Raw genomic sequence first — 18,962 nt, 5'->3', positions numbered from 1 at the left:
ATTGCTCTTTAGTATTGCTGTCTTCTAATTTTAAGTTTAGGAGATTAAAACGGCTGATTTAAGTTGCCTTTTCGTTGATGCGGTGTGGATGCGGATAATGAGCAGTGCGGCTGCGGGCGGTTGCGAACGTGAACTCTGCGGATGCGGGCGGGCGGCTGCGGTTTGGAAAAATCTTCTCTGTTTGGGGCTCTATTATATATTGCTAACACTTGAAAATAAGCATTTGTAGCAAACTTTACTAGAATTTGTGATCTTTTGCAGTTAATAACCAATTAATATGTAGTTTGCGGCTATTTGTTAACCATTCTGTGTAAAATAAACAGTAATCTATTATATAATATTTATCATTCAGCTAATTAATAACTATGATTGATTAATTTATTGAATTCACAAATGTGGTAGTAGATGTATAATTGATTTGCCGATGCAATTTGGATTAGGTTCGCAGAATTATATACCCGTACTCGAACACTGCTGCATCAGATGAGTTGGATTTGAACCCTGGAGATTACTTGTTTGTGAAAGGATCAGATTTGGAAAGCAGCGATGATGGTTGGTGTGAAGGCGTATCCTGGATGACTGGATGTTCAGGCATGTTTCCAATCATTTACACTGAACGAACAGCTGAAACAGAAACATGGACAATGCACATGTGCGTAAACGTTTATAATAAATATGTGTAATTCATTTATCATCAGCATTTAGTCTCAGATTAAGGGATAAAAACAATTGTTGTTATATATATATATATATATATATATATATATATATATATATATATATATATATATATATATATATATATAAAAAAATTAAATATACTTAAAAATAAGTTTGCCTGATGAACTTGGATATTAATTCTACATTCAACAAATTGAATAATTTCTAGAAAATTCTAAAGACAAACTAACTTTAAATTCAATTTATGCTAACAATTTGCTAGAATTAATTATGGCCTCTTTCCAATCAATCCTCGTTTATAGTTTCCATCCTTTATGGGTCGGACTTTCTTATTCCATTCATCAGCTTTTGTCTCCAATCCGATCTATCCATTGCGTCTGTCTCCTTGAGACAAAATGCCTTCAAGTCCTCCTGTATGGTCTGCGTCCAGGATTTCTTTGGGTGACCTGATGCTCAATAACGGAAATTATTGTATCGTTTTTGCTTCACATGGCCAAACCATCGTAGGCGATGACTATGACGTTCATCCTTCAACGTGCTCAATCCCGATCGGTTCAGGATCTCGGTTGTATTGACATGGTCCCTTAGGTCAACATGCTGCATCCAACGAATCATCTTCATGTCAGTTCGGTGAAGCTGCTGTTCGAGTTTTGTTTCATCGGCCACGTCACTGCACCATACATCAAAACAGATTGCATAGCTGTGTTGTACAGCTCTGAGCGTAGCAGTTGAGGAATGTTACGCCGCATCAGTACCGAGGCAAGGAGATGCCATCTGCCCCACGCCGCACGTGTGCGTCCACGACAAGCGGCATCAGCTGTTCCAGTACAATTCTTCACATTTCCAAAATACGGAAATGAAGTATCAGTTTCGACCCCGGTAATGGTATCATCATCTGGGCCCGTTGTCGCTGGTTGATGCAGACGGGGCATACAAAATCAGTCAATCAGTCACTTTCCTCAGTGAGCCGGTAATTCTCGAGCATCGTCTGTGACACCACTGCTGACATCGTAGGCATTTTATCGAGTTACTTCCAACTCCAGTCCAACACACCGAACATGGCCAATGACCAGAGACCACATGCTCAGCAGTACCACCAATGATCATAGTTTTTGTTTTTTCAAAGTTTACCTTTAGCCCGTGTTCGGCGAGCGGGTTATTCCAGATTTCAAACTTTCTGGCTGCGTCTTGTTTCGAGGCAGCCGTCAGGACGATATCATCTGCATATATCACATTCCATATGTTTTCTGAGCGTATCGGTTCGGTTATTTCTTCCATCACCGTGAAGAGCAGGGGGCTGAGTATGGATCCCTGATGGACGCCGACGTTAATATCAAATTCATTCGTGTTACCGGCTGTTTTGCTGACCAGAGTTTTGTGTTAGAGTACGTTGCCATAACAAGCCGAGCCAGATATTCGTGAACAAGCTGTCTACATAGACTCCACTTGATTGCCTCGTGAGGTACTAAGTCAAAAGCCTTTTCCAAGTCTACAAAGACATGGAACAGACGCTTTTGCATTGCATTGCCATGTATTTTTTCTGTAGTTGACGAATGATATAGATAGCATCAATGATGGATCTCCATGCCATGAAGCCGTACTGGTAACCACCTATTGAAACGCGCGACAACAGTCTTCTCTCAATGACTTTTTCAATAACTTTTAGGGGGTGTTCCAGAAGTGCATCAAAGTCCACCCCAATAGGGTTTGTTTCATTCAATAACCGATCGAAGTAATCCTTCCAGTGATCCTTCACTTCATTCTGCAAGGTTATTATTATGATTTTATTATTCTTTATGCATGTGTGCATATCTTTTTTTAGTGTTTTGGCTTGATTTGCTATTTGGTAGAGTGACCGAATTTGTTTTCATTTATTTCCAGACTACCATACCTTGCATTGATTTTCACGAGCTATCGCAACCTGATATTACGCTTCTGGGTTCTTTTATCGGTATGTCTTTTGATCTTCACCAGTCTTCATTTTCTGCCGTTGTTTGAAAGCTGCTTTTTTACTGGCAATACATTTTGCACAGTCTCGTTTCACCACTAAGTTTCGCAGTTGTCCTGGCGTTTTGGTCCAGATTTCCACATACAACTGTTGCAGCGTTCACTAGGGTGTCCTGAAAAGATTTCCAGGTTATGTCTACCTTCTCCAGACGATCCAGCTGTGCCGATACCAACTCCTCGAATTTCTTCCTGAACGCGGGGTTCTCCAGTTTCTATGTCTTTATTCTAGTAGGCATTCAATCAGTCACAGGGCGTGGTCGTTCCATGATCATATCGGCCACCAGCACTCGGTGTTGAGGGATGCATGCTTCGCCTGGAATGATTTTGGTATACCTGAATAGTCGTCTGTGTTGTCGTCTGACGACAATAAAGTCAGTTTGTGGGCATGACATCCCGCTTTTATATGTAATCAAATGTTCTGCCCTCTTCTTGAAGTAGGTGTTCAACAGAGAGAGTTCATGGCTTTCAGCAAATTCCAGAACCCGTACACTATCTTCGTTTGAGACCCGTAGCCAAAGCCTCCATGGACATCGTGGAACCCATTTGCTTTCTTTCCAACATAGCCGTTGAGGTCGCCACATATCGATAGTATCTCTGATGATGATGTTTTCCTGACGTCATCTGAGAGTGTGTTCCAGAAGTCATTTTTGGCGCCTTCAGATTCACCGATCTGTGGTGCATATGCAGAGAAAACAGTCAGAACCTGTTTTCACATTCTGAGTTTAATCAGCATTAGGCGTGAGCTGATTCGAGTCGCCTCCAATACATTTTGTGCTAGTGATTCTCATACGAAGATTCCCACTCAATTTTGGACTGTCTTTTGGTTATTCCAGAACAAATTGTAACTCTCAATGAGAGACACCATTTGATTTCTATCTTGTTTCCTGCAGAGAACAGATGTCGACCCTGCGCCTTTCTAGCATGTCGACGATCTCCATGGAGCTTCCAGTAAGCGATCCAGTTTTTAAAGTGCCAAGTCTGATATTCCAGTAGGGGGACTCCCGATTTTCTGCAACATACCTCCTCTGTTGCGTACTTTCTGGATATTGTCACCTCTTGACCATTTAAGGTTTTCCAGTGAATAGGGAATCTTTCCTTTTTTTGTGATGACATGGAAGATGTTTTGGTCAAAAAATTTTTATATCTGGAATTGCCCAATTCCTAACGACAACTACCAGTTATAAGCAGTGGGCCTAGCCTTTTTGCTGGAAGCACACAAGGCAGTGCGGTTGCAGTTTATCTCGTGCCCGTGCTGTTGTAAGCAGAGCACTTAGCCTTTGGGTCAAAGGTCCCTGTCCCACAAGGCAGTGGATTTAGAATAGAAGATCATCAGCTGTTAAAGCCGTTGTTCTAGGATCCTCCTACTCGTTCACCGTTGTATTCTTTCTTCTGCTACAGTTGGTTCGCGTCATATTATTTCATATTATTCGATGAAATCCCAGAAGGTCTCCCTGCCCAGGACTTTCCACTATCTACCAATTGGGGACGATCCTTATAGCCGGTGCGCCCCAGCATGAAGGATCTCCTTCCAACATATATATATATATATATATATATATATTTATATATATATATATATATTTATATATATATATCTTTTATTGTTTTATATATATATATATATGTACGGTTGAAGATTACACCCCATTTTGCAGTTAGAAGTTTTTTAAATAAAATTTCAACAACACGAAGCGGTTTTGTTTCAACTTTATTAAACTGTGAAGTTTAATAAAGTTAATGCCATCGTCGGAGCCTAGATTGTAAAACCAAATGAGGAGTTAATAATATAAATTATAAGAAATAGAAAATAGAATATTAGATATTAAAATGAATAAATAAATGAATAACAGCCTATATTTTAAAATTAACTCATTATATTGTTGAAAATAAAATAAACGAATAAATTTAAAAGAAAAATTATGAATAAAATTGTTTGTGTATTATCGTAGTTGAAGTGTAGAAAGTTAGCATAGTGACAAGAAGTAATGCAGAAATTATGGGAAGTCGATAATAATATTTAATGATATGACAATTTATAGAAGAATTATTAGATATTTAACAATTGGATATAATATTATTTAGCAATAAATATGTATAAAGAAATATTAAGGCGTGGCAAATAATGAAGTTAGTGAACAAATTGTTTGAGTTTTATGGCGTAAAGAGACAAACGGATTGTTGTTAATGGTGCGTTCTTGTGTGTTATATTCGTATTTATATTTGGTGTGTAGTTGCTGTCTATTGATGACAGCAATATAACACACAATACGCTTCATGTTGTTGAAATTTTATTTAAAAAACTTCTAACTGCAAAATGGGGTGTAATCTTCAACCGTACATGTTTATCTGAGAACCTCATACCAAATTATATATATATATATTTATATATATATATATATATACATATTGTTTTAAGACTGCCAGAAATGCAATTATTGATGAAAGCCACAGCATGTTCGGCGTTAGTTAACTTTCTGTTTAACTTTTCGATTCTTCTAACAGTTGATCGTAAATCATTCTCATGTTTCTTGAGTTCAAAACCAAAATCTCATTGAGAGAAGATTAACGTCGTGCATCACAATCGGAAATTATCAATTTAGTTTCCTAGCGAGTTAATCAACAATTCATGCAATTCACATCCTTCGGCAACTGCAAGAGAAGTACCTCGCAAAGCATCAACAACTATCACACATTTTTGTAGACCTTGAAAAAGCATTTGATCGAGTTCCCCGTGAAGCAATCAGGTGGAGTCTACGTCGACAACTCATTCCAGAATATCTTGTTCGACTTGTGATGGAAATGTATACGAATACTAAGACTCTTGTCAGCACAACGGTTGGAAACACAGAAGTATTTGACATCGGCGTTGGAGTTCACCAAGGCTCGATTCTCAGTCCACTGTTATTTATAACTGTGATGGAAGAAATCACAAAACCGATACGCACTGGTGACATTTGGAATCTAATATATGCTGATGGTATCGTTTTAACAGTCGCGTCTGAGCAGAATGCAGCACAGATGTTTGAAGATTGGAACACCAGACTCGCCGATCATGAATTCAAAGTCAACATCAGCAAAACCAAAGCAATGAACACTGGTGAACCCATCCAATCCACAGCTACTGGACGATGGCCCTGTTCAGTTTGTAAAGCTTGTGTAGGCAACAATTCAATCAAGTGTCTGCAGTGTAACCAGTGGTGTCACAAACGTTGTTCAAAAATTATTGGTACTTTATCTAAAGTGTTCAATTTTGTTTGTCCTGCTTGCATCAATCCACAACAACAAATTCGAAATAGCAATGTTTTTGAAGCCATTAAGTTAGAGAAAGTCACATCGTTTCAATATCTAGGGGATGTTCTTGATTGTACTGGAAGAGCTGAAGCTGCCGGTCGAGCACCCATACATGCAGCCTGGAATAAATGGCATCTCCTTGTCTCTATATTGATGCGGCGTGACATCCCATTACCACTACGATCAAGACTTTATAAATCTGTGATACATCCGGTGATGTTATATGGTGCAGAAACATGGCCAATGACAACCAAACTGGAACAACAACTTCGCCAAACCGATATGAAAATGCTCTGATGGATGCAACGAATTAGTCTGAAGGAACACATCAAATCTACCGAAATTCTGCGTTGTGCTGGTTTAGATGATATAAAGGACGAATGCCGACAACACCGTCTGAGGTGGTTTGGTCATGTCAAACGAAGTGGAAACAGTGCCATAACTTCTTTTGCAGATGTTGAAGTACCTGGCACACGTCCCAAAGGCCGTCCAAAGAAGTCCTGGTCGCAAACAATTGAGCAAGACATGAACATTCTAAATTTAAATGAAATGGATACAACTGATGGTTTATTTTGGCGCAAAAAGTTGATGGCAAAGAAATCAACTTCCTACCTCGGGAAACCGGGTCTCTGGACGCAAAACGAAGATTGATTGATTCGATTGATATATGTGTGTATATATATATATATATATATATATATATATATATATATATATATAATCCTATTTGCAAACGATTACCTGGTACTATTAAAAAGTTCATATCGTCTGATCTCATGCTGAAATTCGATGTGGATGTTTTCCTGACAAATCTACTGGACAAATTCTCTGGAGCCAGACCAATTAACGATTTGAAAACTATTACCGCTATTTTGAAGCATATCCTCTTGTAAATTGTCAACCTGTGGAGATCATTCAAAATCGGCGTAACGTTATCGAACCACAACTCACCTACCACTAGTTTTGTCGCACGATTCTGGATTGATTGTAGAACTGCCATATGTATATATATATATATATATATATATACTGCCATATATATATATATATATATTTACTGTGTCTCTACTCTACTTTGTTGATTCCTTGTTTGTTCAAAGTGATTAATTAACTATTTAATTAGTTTTACAATCTTTATTTTCGTCCAATATAACACTTGTAAAAGGTTTTTTGTTGCATCATGCTTAAAATAAACAAAAATTTTGGTTTTGAAATCAAGAAACTTAGAAATGATTTACGTTCAAACTGTTAGGAAAATCGAAAAGTTAAACAGGAAGTTAACTAACGCCGAACATGCTGTGAGTTTCATCAATAATTGCACATATATATATATATATATATATATATATATATATATATATATATATATATATATATATATGTATGTATGTATGTAGTAGACCGTTTTATTTTTATTAAGAAAAAAAAATTTTTTTAAACCAGATTTGCATATGGGTTTATTTCGTGTCATTTGATGATATAAAGACAAACACCAAAAATCAATAAAATCAAACATTGTTAAGTGACCTCTCATTGATGAGATTGTTCAGAAAATTCATTTTTTAAAGCATTTTTTTAAATTAATAAAAAATAATTGTTTTTAATTTATTATGAATATTTATATATTGTTTTATTATAAAGTAATGTCTGAATCAGTATAGTTCTTTTTCTAAGGTTCATTCATTAGTTTCCTGTGATGCACAATCACCTGATACATCAACTGGCGCTGATTTTCATCATGAGTAAGTGCTGTATTAAAATCAGATGCCAATTTAACTGCTCGCTCAGCACAATCATTAACTACCCGTACTGCAGTCACTATCTCTTTTGCATTATTGTAATCCTCTAGTTGTGGCCATACTTCTGGATCAAAGCAAAGAAAATTTTAACTGAGTTTCAATGTAGAAAATAAATTTAAAGACTGTTTTGTCACAAAATCTGACAAAATCTTGGGTTTGAAAGAACTTATGTGTATTGGATCTACTTTTCTAACATCATTTTTTTTGCTGGTTTATGTAATGCTTTAATGTCCTGGTTATGACATTAAACTGACCCTCACTGCCTTGTGAGTGATGTTGGATCATCAAAGGCTAGGCCCGCCGCTTATAACTGTGGTTGCGTAAGGAAGGGCGTCCTGCGTAAAAATTAGCCAATAAAATATTTATGATGACATTTGGTTTCTTCATAGGTAACTAAACGGCAACCCCCGATCTCGGGGAAAATGTCGTCTAAACGTGTGTTGTTGTTGTTGTTGTTTATGTAATGCTTTAACCATAAGCCTTTTCTCATCGACATTAACCAAATCAGAAACAAATGTCATTCCAACAAGATCTTCGCTTAGATACCAAAGATTTTTTTTAATTTTTTTCATTGCTTCTTTTCCAACTTTGCAATCAACTTTTTCAAATAATTCCTGAGTTTGAAGAAGACATAAATCATTGTAAGGAGCACTACAGCTGTTTGCTGCACAAAACCATGCCTTTACATATACAGTTACAGTAAAGAGACAAAGTCTCTTTAATGCTTGTAGCTCATGTGCAGTTAACTTCAGTTGCTCACGAAAGCAAAAAATCTTCAAACAATAAATTCCTTTGGCCATCCAGCGAGCCCTGTGATAAGCTCCTGGAGGAGTGACTTGTACAGCAGTAGGGTCTGAAACTCCAAGAGTTATGAGAGAAAGCCTAATCAATTGCAAGTAGCCATGTCGAGGTTGAGTATTTTGCAGTTGGTCTTGAAGAAAATCAATCATAGCTACACGATTTTGCTTTAGCCACAAATTTTCATCATTAGTCAAAGAACAACCATTTGTTACCTTGTCAATCGATGCATATTTTAACTGATTAATTGATGGCCATTGATCTTTAAATCTACTAAAAATAGCAATTTGAGGGCCAGATGAAGTGAAAAATAAATCAAATAAAGCTGTTCCAATAATTTTAAGAATATGATGCCTGCATGCTAAAAACAAGAGTTGTTTATTGAAGGATTTCTGAATTATTGTTATAGCACCAGTATGAATGCCAGTATTAGAACTTGCAGTGTCAAAACACAAACCAGCCAACCAATTTGACACGCCTTCCCAATTCTGAAGTAACTAAACTATTGTGGTTCCTATGTTTATGCCAGTACCGCCAACCTTTGGTATAGCTATCAGTTTTTCTACATTTTTCTCTGACACCACAATTGGCAGGCGATCTATGTTTACACCATCAAAATCAGGTAAAAGTTTTCCAAGTGAGCCACAAGAGGTGTGTTTGGCAAAAATGTGTTTTTGATAGTTTTTCTGATAGATTGTCGTATAGCTTTTCTAGATCCGTAAAGAGAGTTCATCAACGTTGATTCCAACTGCCTTTAATGCTAGGGTAACTTTGTGCATGGCTTCCCTATAAGTTGTTTTTGTACGGTCTAGACGTGCCATGAACAGTGTGTCATCTACTTAACACCTTTTTTTTAAGTTCATTAGTTTTAGGAGATATCGGAGTACTTCCTGCAATTTGATTCCGATGGTATTTGCTGACACTCTACTTCCTCATCAGACTTATCGCTTATGTCATCTGTTGATGTTGAATTATCATCTTCATAATTGGCTATGTTTCTCTTTTTATTAGGTTTTTCTTGTTTTTGATTCTTGCTTAGTTTCCTTTTTAATCTTTTCTCTTCTTGTTTGGCAAATTCTTTGTCTTCTCCAAACAATAAACTTCTATAATGTTTTATAAAAACATTTAAAAATATTTTAAAAACCCCAAACACCAAAAAAATCATTCAGGCTTCATAAAAAAACAAAATGTGATTTGAGAGGTCACTAATACTTATCCTTTTTAATTGAAATTTTTACAGGATGATACAAATATAAAACCACACCATATAAGCCCCTATGCATTGTTTTTTTTTTAATTTTTTTTTGAAACAGTCTAATATATATATATGTTGATAATAGACCATAATTTTTACAATATTTTATAAATTCTACCGAATGTTTGGCTTTAATATGTTCGTTTTTAGTTCGTAGTTCGTAGTTCGTTTTTTCTCACTAAAGTTTTTTGGTGAACGTTTAGTTTATTAAAGTTCAAAATAAACTTATTTTCCAAATTCATGCTGCAAATAAGGCCATATTTCGATTCCGAATGAATCATCATCAGTGCGATTTAGTTTATATAGGGAAATATTCACTTGTCAAAGTGAATATTGTCAAAGTGTGTTGAGTCCAAATGAGATTTGATTAATTACTCAATCACTATTAGCTGTGAAATCCTCGACAGCAACACCAAAGTTATATACCAGAACACCAACTACACGCATATTAAAATTGCAGAAGCAGTTCTAATTGACATCAATAAACCAAAAATAAATATACAACAAAAAATGACGACCTCACTCCCAACCCGGCGCTTAATCAACAATGAAAACAAAGAAGTAATAAAAACTAGCATTGTAGATAGTGACAATGAAGAATATGATGCAATCGATGAAGAAAAGGAAACCAACGAAGATGGACCAGCCAATAAAGAAACCTGACACCTAATTTCCATCTAAGTTCACTTTGACAAAGTGAACATTTCCTTATATAAACTAAATTGCACTGATGATGATTCATTCGGAATTTATTTGCAGCATGAATTCGGAAAATAAGTTTATTTTGAATTTTAATGAAACAATTTGGTAGAATTCATACATTAATGTATAAAATATGGTCCCCTTCACCAAAAAACTTTAGTGAGAAAAAAGTCGAAAAAACGAACTACAAGCATATTAACGCCAAACATTCGGTATAATTTATAGAATATTGTAAAAATATATATATATATATATACAATATATAATATATATATATATATATATATATATATATATATATATATATATATTGTAATATATGTATATATATATAGTATATATATATGTATTGTAAAGGCTGAAAAGAAACCATAATTGATGTAATATTTGATAAAATCTACCAAATTTTTAGCTTTTGAAAATTTACAATTGAGATTTTCAATATTTCTAAAGTAGTTTTATAATTATTATCCACTTTATTAAAATTATTAAGGAAATCTTTGGTGTTCATGGTGAAGTATATTGACCATATTTCGATTTTACTCATCATCAGCGCTTATATAGAAATATTTTTAAGGTTTACAATTTTCTTTGTGCGCAAAGTGCTTTATTCTGCTTTGTCCTGTCCGTTTATTACATCTTGGTCCTGGCGGTAGATTATCAAATAATGCACATATTTATACATGCATATATATGCTAGTAAAAGACCATAATTATTGCAGTAATTTATGAAATCTACCGAATTTCTAGCATTAAACGCTATAAATTTCTGCATACATATATATACATACATACATATATATTGGGAGGGGACCATATTTTATACATTAATGTATGAATTCTACCAAATTGTTGGCATTAACCAAATTAAAGTTTGTTTTTTCAATTTTTCTTACTAAATTTTTAAAAATTACTAAATTCATCTTGCATATTTCGGTTTTTCACAAATCATCTTCAGTGCAGCTTTGTTTTATATAGCTTCTTAGACAAAGGAAATGTAGTTAATTAATTGGTGTCATATTCTTCATCTTCTTTGTTGTTGTCATTTTCTTTTTTTCCATTGTTATTTGAGTTAGTATTAACCCTTTAATGCATAGCGTCTTTTTTCATTAACACCTTTTATTAAATCGAATTTCTCGGACATCTCCCTATATACTAAATTAAACCTGAACGTTCACATCAATTATATTTTTAATGAAATAGTCCAAATTTGCGCACCTTTTACAACCATTTTGTTTGTCAGTTTTTTGTTTTTTCCACTCTTGGTTTTTTGAGATATCTCGGCATAAAAGGTAAGTTTCTCATAATTTATAAACTTTTTAAAAATATATCTATTGTAATTATTTGACAAATTTAATTTATTTGTGAGTGATATTTTATAATTGCGTCAAAAATTCATGTTGAAAACTACTGCCAGCTTTTTTGTGTCAAAAGTTCATGTTGAAAACTACTGACAGCTTTTTGCGATATCCATATAAAAGGACGCCATGCGCTGAAGGCCACATGTTTTATGTTTTATAATAAATGAATTTAAAATCGTACTTAATCCTATTTACAACAAATGTATACATTTTATCGTTTTTCGTGCCAAAATATAACTTTTCCCTCACTTTGGTGAGTTTCGAATGGTGCAGTGATAGCTAAATAGTTTTTATACACTGCTTTCATTGTTAGACATTGCATTTTTTTTTGTTTTTTACTGAAGTTATTCTGTAGCTGAAGTAGTCAGCGTGATAGAAAATGATGATTATCGAAGGGCTGACATTTATGTTTTACCATCTGAAAATCTTAGAAAATCAGATGATGATGGTGACATAAACAATCTTTCAGGTGATCAGTTGCTTGGCAATGCTGAAGCTATTTTGATGGTGTCAGATTCAAAAAAGTTGCACGCAGGTGTTAATGATTTGGAGGATGAAAGCACTTATAAAAATTAATAAACAAGATTCTGACATTGATGACGTAACTGTTGGAATAAGGAGCTAAAATTTAAGCAAATTATTTTGCCAAACAAACGTTTTAAAGTGTAAAAATGTAGCAACTAAAGAACACATACTAGAGCAAGTATCATCAACTTCAAAAAAAGCTACTCCACCATCATGACAGTGGGTGAATTGTCATTTGAAGAAATCTGATATTTCATGGAACGTTGATTGCGAAGAAGGGGTTAATTGCTCCCCATCCTCTCTGTGAGTAATTTTTTGACGATGCAGTAATTGAACATATCACGGAAATGAGCAATTTATACTTTATGCAGAAATCAAAATTTTGAGCACCAACAGCAGCAGAAATTCGTTTGGCAATAGCGATTCTACTAATATCTGGTTATAACCAATAGCTAAAAGAAAAATGTTGTAGGAAAGTCCTAAAGATGTTCACAATCCAGCAGTCTCTAAACCGTTTCGAAGAAATATTAACAATAACATAGATGAAGAAGACAAACTTGTTAAACTTCGACTATTGTTTGTGATGTTAAATGTTTCGTTTGTTAAACACTGGCCTATGGAACAAAATATTTTTATTGACGAATCTGTGGTGCCACACTACGGATGTCATAATTCAAAACAATTTATTCGTAGTAAGCTAATTTGCTCTGACTTTAAAGTATGGTGCTGGAATAGCTAAATGGGATTTTTTAGTCTAGTTTGAACCTTATCGGGAATTGTCTTGTTCCTACAATAAAGATTTGGGGCTTGGTGATTTAGTTGTTTCTCAACTGGTTAAGACGTTACCGGCTGGCCCTCCGTATAAAGTGTTTGTTGTCAACTTTTTCACCTCACCACGTTTACTTGATTACTATGAATTGTCGAATGTTTTGACGTGAAGTAGCCATGTTACACATCATGAGATATCGTGAAACGAATTTCATTTCTCGTCAATTAAAAAACCTTGTTTTGCCATGTCGATCTGCTACTGATTCTATGCAATATAATGGGCAAAATCACTTCATCGGACGCATAGACGGTGATCAACAGCAATGTGCACAATGTGGAAAGAAAGGACATAAAGAAGTTTAATAAATTTTGTTTAACTCTATATTATTGTTATTGTTATTATTATTATTATTATTATTATTATTATTATTATTATTATTACGAAAAAAAACATGGGCGAAGACAAAATGTCCCTATGCCCGCAACACAAAATTAACTATAAAATTTTAACACAAAAACAATATACATAATATATGTTAATATGTTCTGTTCATGCATAAAGTTCAAGCAAAAATAAAAATATAAACAAAAATATAAGAGAATAATTTCTATTATTAACTCAACTACCTATATTTTATATATATGCATACAAACATTTTTTCATAAAAATTTCAACCATTTATGTATATCGTCCTTTCTTAAGGACAATCATGTCAAAACAAACATTTATACCATCATCCAAAAATCTATAAACAGCATCCTTCAACTCCAATCGTATTTAAATTCAGCATTCATAAGAAAATCATCCAACTTTTTTTAAACTCATTCAAATCGCAGCAATTAACGACATCATCATCAAATTATTCCAAATATTAATAGTTCTATTAACAAAATAATTTTTTCTTAAGTTCATATGGAATGTCAATGCTGTTAGCCTCATCTCATGTCCTCTTGTTCGTCTGGTGGCTCTCAATATTTCCGGCAAACTTCGTTGATCCTTTTCATTCAACATGTTAAACATCGTTATCAAATCACCTCTTATTCGTCTGTATTTTAGTGTTGGCAGTTGTAAAAATTTTAATCGGTCCTCATATTTCATTCCCTCACAGTCCTTGATCATCTTTGTTGCTCTTTTCTGAACCTTTTCGATCTTTTCTGTTTCACGTATTGTCCATTGTGACCACACACTTGATGCGTACTTCAGCTGAGATCTGACCAAGGATTTATATAATAATATAAAAACATTTTTATCAATATCTTTAAAATTTCTGTTTATTAAACCCAATAATAAAAATGCCTTCTTAGCATTGCAATGTATATACTCAATAAATTTCAAAGATGTTTCAAAAATAACACCCAAGTCTTCAATTTTATCAACAAAAAATAATGGGTGCGAGCTTATTTTATAATCATAATTATTATCTGATACAGAACAACCAAACTTCATCACAACACATTTTTCTTTATTCAATTTCACATCTTTCTGCACACACCACTCATTCAAATCATTCAAACCCCTCTGCAATATCACACTATCTGAGTTCACAATTTTAAACAACTTTGCATCATCTGCATACATATACATCGCAACCCAATTTACATCCTGAAACAAATGAAATAAATCATTAACATACATTAAAAACAAAATTGGCCCAAGCACACTTCCCTTTGGAACTCCACTCTTTACCCCACAATATCTTGACATACCACTCTCACACGAAATGTTCTTCCATTTAACTAATTATAAACACAAGCAACCAATTTGTCATTCAACCCACATTTATTCAACTTAACCATTAATTTACTTTGTGACACTCTATCAAATGTTTTTTCAAAATCAGTATATACTACATTAACCTCATAATCTTTATCCACAGCCCTAGACCATTCATCCATCAATTTTGACAACTGCAGAACAGCTGATTTTCCCTTGACAAACCCAAACTGTTTTGTATTCTGCAAACCACTTTCAATCAAATGTGACATCAGAGCATCCTTTATTATAGACTCCATCAATTTACGTATTATGCGTGTCAGTGCAACTGGTCTATAATTTTTAGCTTACTTTTTATCTCCTTTTTTATAAATGGCTGTAACAATACTTTCTTTGCATACATTATTGATGACTCCCCATTCAAAAGACCTATTAAATAATGAACTTAAGTAATCATAAATAGATTTACTACATTCAAACAATATCTTTGCACTAATGTTTTCTGGTCCAGATGATTTAAATACATTCAACACTTTCAATTTATTGAAAACAACCTGTGGTTCAAAATCAATCACATTCATTAAGTTAATTGTTTTTTCACACAAAACAGTTTCCTGTATACTATCATTATCCCTGTTGCTAGTACTATAAACAGTGGTAAAAAAATCAGCCAAAACATTTGCCTTTTCACATTCATTTGTTACAACAATCTTATTTCCCTCTTTATCAACCACATACAAACTATCTATAGAAAACCTATCCTTTCTACTATTGTTTACCTGTTTCCAAAATATCTTAGGATTAATTTTAACCAATTTACCCAAACCATTTAAATAATTAATCTTTATTAACTTGATGTCTCTTTTAACTTTGTTTCTCACCTTCTTAAAATCATCAAATATCTTATTATTCATGTACTTAATGAAATGTTTCCATAATAAATTTGTTTCTCTTATTGAATTTAAAACAGAATTTGGTAATTTAACGGATTTTTTTTCATTTTCATTTATATACTTTACTGGTACAAATTTATTAATAGCACCTTCAATAACAGAAACAAACCTATCCCAAATCCCATTAATTATTGATTGTTTGCTATTGTCACCAACATTCATCACATCCATCAATGCATGAGATAAATTTGCTTTAATAAATTGATTCATTGGCACATAATTCCCTTTATTGAAATCAAAACGCTTAATTGACTGTTTTTTTCCATCTAACTAAACATGAGAAGCTTATCATTATGTGATCACTTTCACCTATTGGAAGATTACATTTAATGTCATGAACTATATTTTTTTCCTGAACAAAAAACAGATCCAATATGTTTTGCTTCTGCTGGTTTTTGAACCTGGTAGGAAAATCAATACATTGAAACAAAATACAGTGATTTATACAATCAATGAATTTCTTCTGAAAGGACATTATACCTCCAGAAGTTGAAACATAATTCCAGTCTATAAATAGGACATTGAAGTCACATACAATTAATTTTTTGCCTCCTTTATCTATAAATTCCTTAATCAGACACAATAAACCTTCTAAACCTTACAAAGTCTTGATCGTAGTGGTAGTGGGATCTCAAGCCGCATCAATATAGAAGCAAGGGGATGCCATTTATTCCAGGCTGCACGTATGGGTGCTCGACCGGCAGCTTCAGCTCTTCCAGTACAATCCAGAACATTCCCTAGATCTTGAAACGATGTGACTTTCTCTACCTTGATGGCTTCAAAAACATTGCTATTTCGTATTTGTAGTTGTGGATTGATGCAAGCAGGACAAACAAAATTGGACACTTTATATAAAGTACCAATTATTTTTGAACAACGTTTGTGACATCACTGGTTACACTGCTGACACTTGATTGAATTGTTATCTACACCAGCTTGCCTTCTTCATTCCGTTCTCTATAGCCAAAACCGACATGCACGTTGTCAAAACCATCTGTTTTCTTTCCAACGTGGCCATTGAGATCGCCTCCAATCAGGATAGTTTCAAATTTTGGTATTGTTAAGATGGTATCAGAAAACGCAGCCCAGAAGTCATTTTTCATCTCTCCGAAGGCTGCAGATGTTAATTCTTCTACGCTCGAGCATTCCTGCGATTTTCATGCTGCGGCCAATCAGTGATCCAACATTGAGCGTTCCAAGTTTAAGCATCATAGAGTGACCATTCTGAATTTTTCTGCAACATCTCTCCGCTATTGCATACTTCCCAGGGATTTTTAGCACCCCTTGACCCCTTAAGGCCTGCTGGGAACTAGGGGTCGTTGTTTTTGTTTGTGATGGCATGGAATAAATTTTAGGGAAATTTTTCACAACCGGACACCCATCCTAACGACAACCACCAGTTATAAGCGGTGGGCCTAGCCTTTTGCTCAAAAGGTCGCAAGGCAGTGTGGATGCAGTTTTATGTCATGCCCAGGACTTAATGAATTAATAATAAACCAAAATCAAATAAAATAAGTAATGACTCTAGTGCAAAAAACAAAAACAGGACAAAAAAAAACAGATAAACAAAACTAGCAAAAATGGCCGGTGTGTATCCTGCATAAGCAGTACCAATTCTTCACGCCTCTAACCAGGTGCACCTGTGTTAGCGTATAATAACCCTAAAAAAAATAAGTTATAAAACACCAAAAATAACACCAAACCCCTAGAAACAACAAATAACCGAGAATTCTATTCAAAACTCAAAAAACACCCATAAAATGTCAATTCAAACGTTATTTTCAACAAAACTACAGAATGAACTAAATTACATAAAACTCCTAATATCGACACTACAGACACATTGTATATATATATATATTGACAAATGTTATATGACAAATCTATATGACAAATGCTTTGAATTATTTTACACAAAGTGATAATCACCTATAAGCAAACATGTACTAAGTAGTGTATAGTATCCTTTCTAAGGACAAAATTTCATTGTTGAATATTTTTGGTTACGATAAATTTAAAAATAATCAATTTCTGCTAGTATTTTGTACAATGAAAAATAAGTTTTGAGAAAATTTTAAGCAAAAATGAAGAGTCATGCATTATGGTCTTAAGGCGTCGAGTTGGTAATGATGTAATCATTCTTTGTTGGATGTTTATTTGTAGATTGTTGATGTCTATTACGGAGCTTCTGCAACTTTTGTGTATATTGTGTTGGTGCTTTATTAAATTATTTTTGTGTCGTCAAGAATTTGGCGGGTTATTGGAGTTGCATGTGTTGATTGTAAGTGAGATTTGATGGCTCCTCTTTGTGTATGCATTTTGAAACGTCTTGACACGCATTTGAATTTGGATAATATATGATTACGATTATGAAATTTGAATTTGTATGTTTTATGATTACGCTTCAATGTATTATACTGTTCGGAAAGTAATTTCGTTTTTTCCAGACAGAATATTTAATTGTATTTTTTCACATCTAACTTCACACTTGTGTCGCATTGTCATTATATGTTTTGACAGGTGATATAGCATGACTTGTGTGTGAATAAGTTCACTTGATTTTACGCAGTAGTTTTTGGTCGGTGCTCTTTGAAATATGGAAAGAAATAAGCAGCATTTTTGTCATATTTTACTTTTTTACTATAGATAAAAATGCTGTTCAAGCCATAAAGAAATTAACCGATGTGTATGAAAAGGTGTTGACAATACGCCAGTACCAGAACTGGTTTGCAAAATTTCGATCCGGAAATTTTGATGTTGAAGATGCATCATGTTCTGAAAGGTCGGTTGAAGCTGATAAAGACGTGATAAAGGCATTAGTTGATGCCAACCGGTCAATAATAACACGTGAGATCTGGGGCTGCAATCCAACAGAGTTCGTTGCCCGTCCCAAGTCCGGGTAAAGGAGGAGGGTTGACATAAGCTTGCTACACTGTTTTAAAAACGCTACAAACACGATGGTAAACACAACAGCAAATCATCATACCAGCTCGGTAGTCGCCCGGGACAACAAGGACCGCATTGCAGCTTTGGGAACTAGGAGCTACAATGAAAAGTTTGTTACTGAGTCCCAAAGAGGTAAAATGAAGATGAAATTTACAGTTGGAA

At 34.2% G+C, this 18,962-nt stretch overlaps 1 protein-coding gene across 1 annotated transcript in view; it reads left to right on the top strand.

Annotated features, from left to right (window-relative positions):
• The window catches only part of HELRODRAFT_62030 (hypothetical protein), a gene marked incomplete at both ends in the record, with an annotated part of 80,675 nt that overhangs the window by 33,878 nt on the left and 27,835 nt on the right, over positions 1–18,962 (top strand). The window contains 3 exons of the mRNA XM_009010624.1: positions 449–677; positions 3,483–3,529; positions 16,461–16,572. Of these exons, the coding sequence (XP_009008872.1) occupies positions 449–677; positions 3,483–3,529; positions 16,461–16,572 (388 nt within the window). The remainder of the gene's footprint in view (positions 1–448; positions 678–3,482; positions 3,530–16,460; positions 16,573–18,962) is intronic.

The sequence above is a fragment of the Helobdella robusta genome (genome assembly GCF_000326865.2).
Source record: "Helobdella robusta unplaced genomic scaffold HELROscaffold_1, whole genome shotgun sequence".
Classification (NCBI taxonomy): domain Eukaryota; kingdom Metazoa; phylum Annelida; class Clitellata; order Rhynchobdellida; family Glossiphoniidae; genus Helobdella; species Helobdella robusta.
The sequence above is the reverse complement of the archived record's forward strand: the minus strand, read 5'-3'. Positions and strand labels throughout refer to the sequence as shown.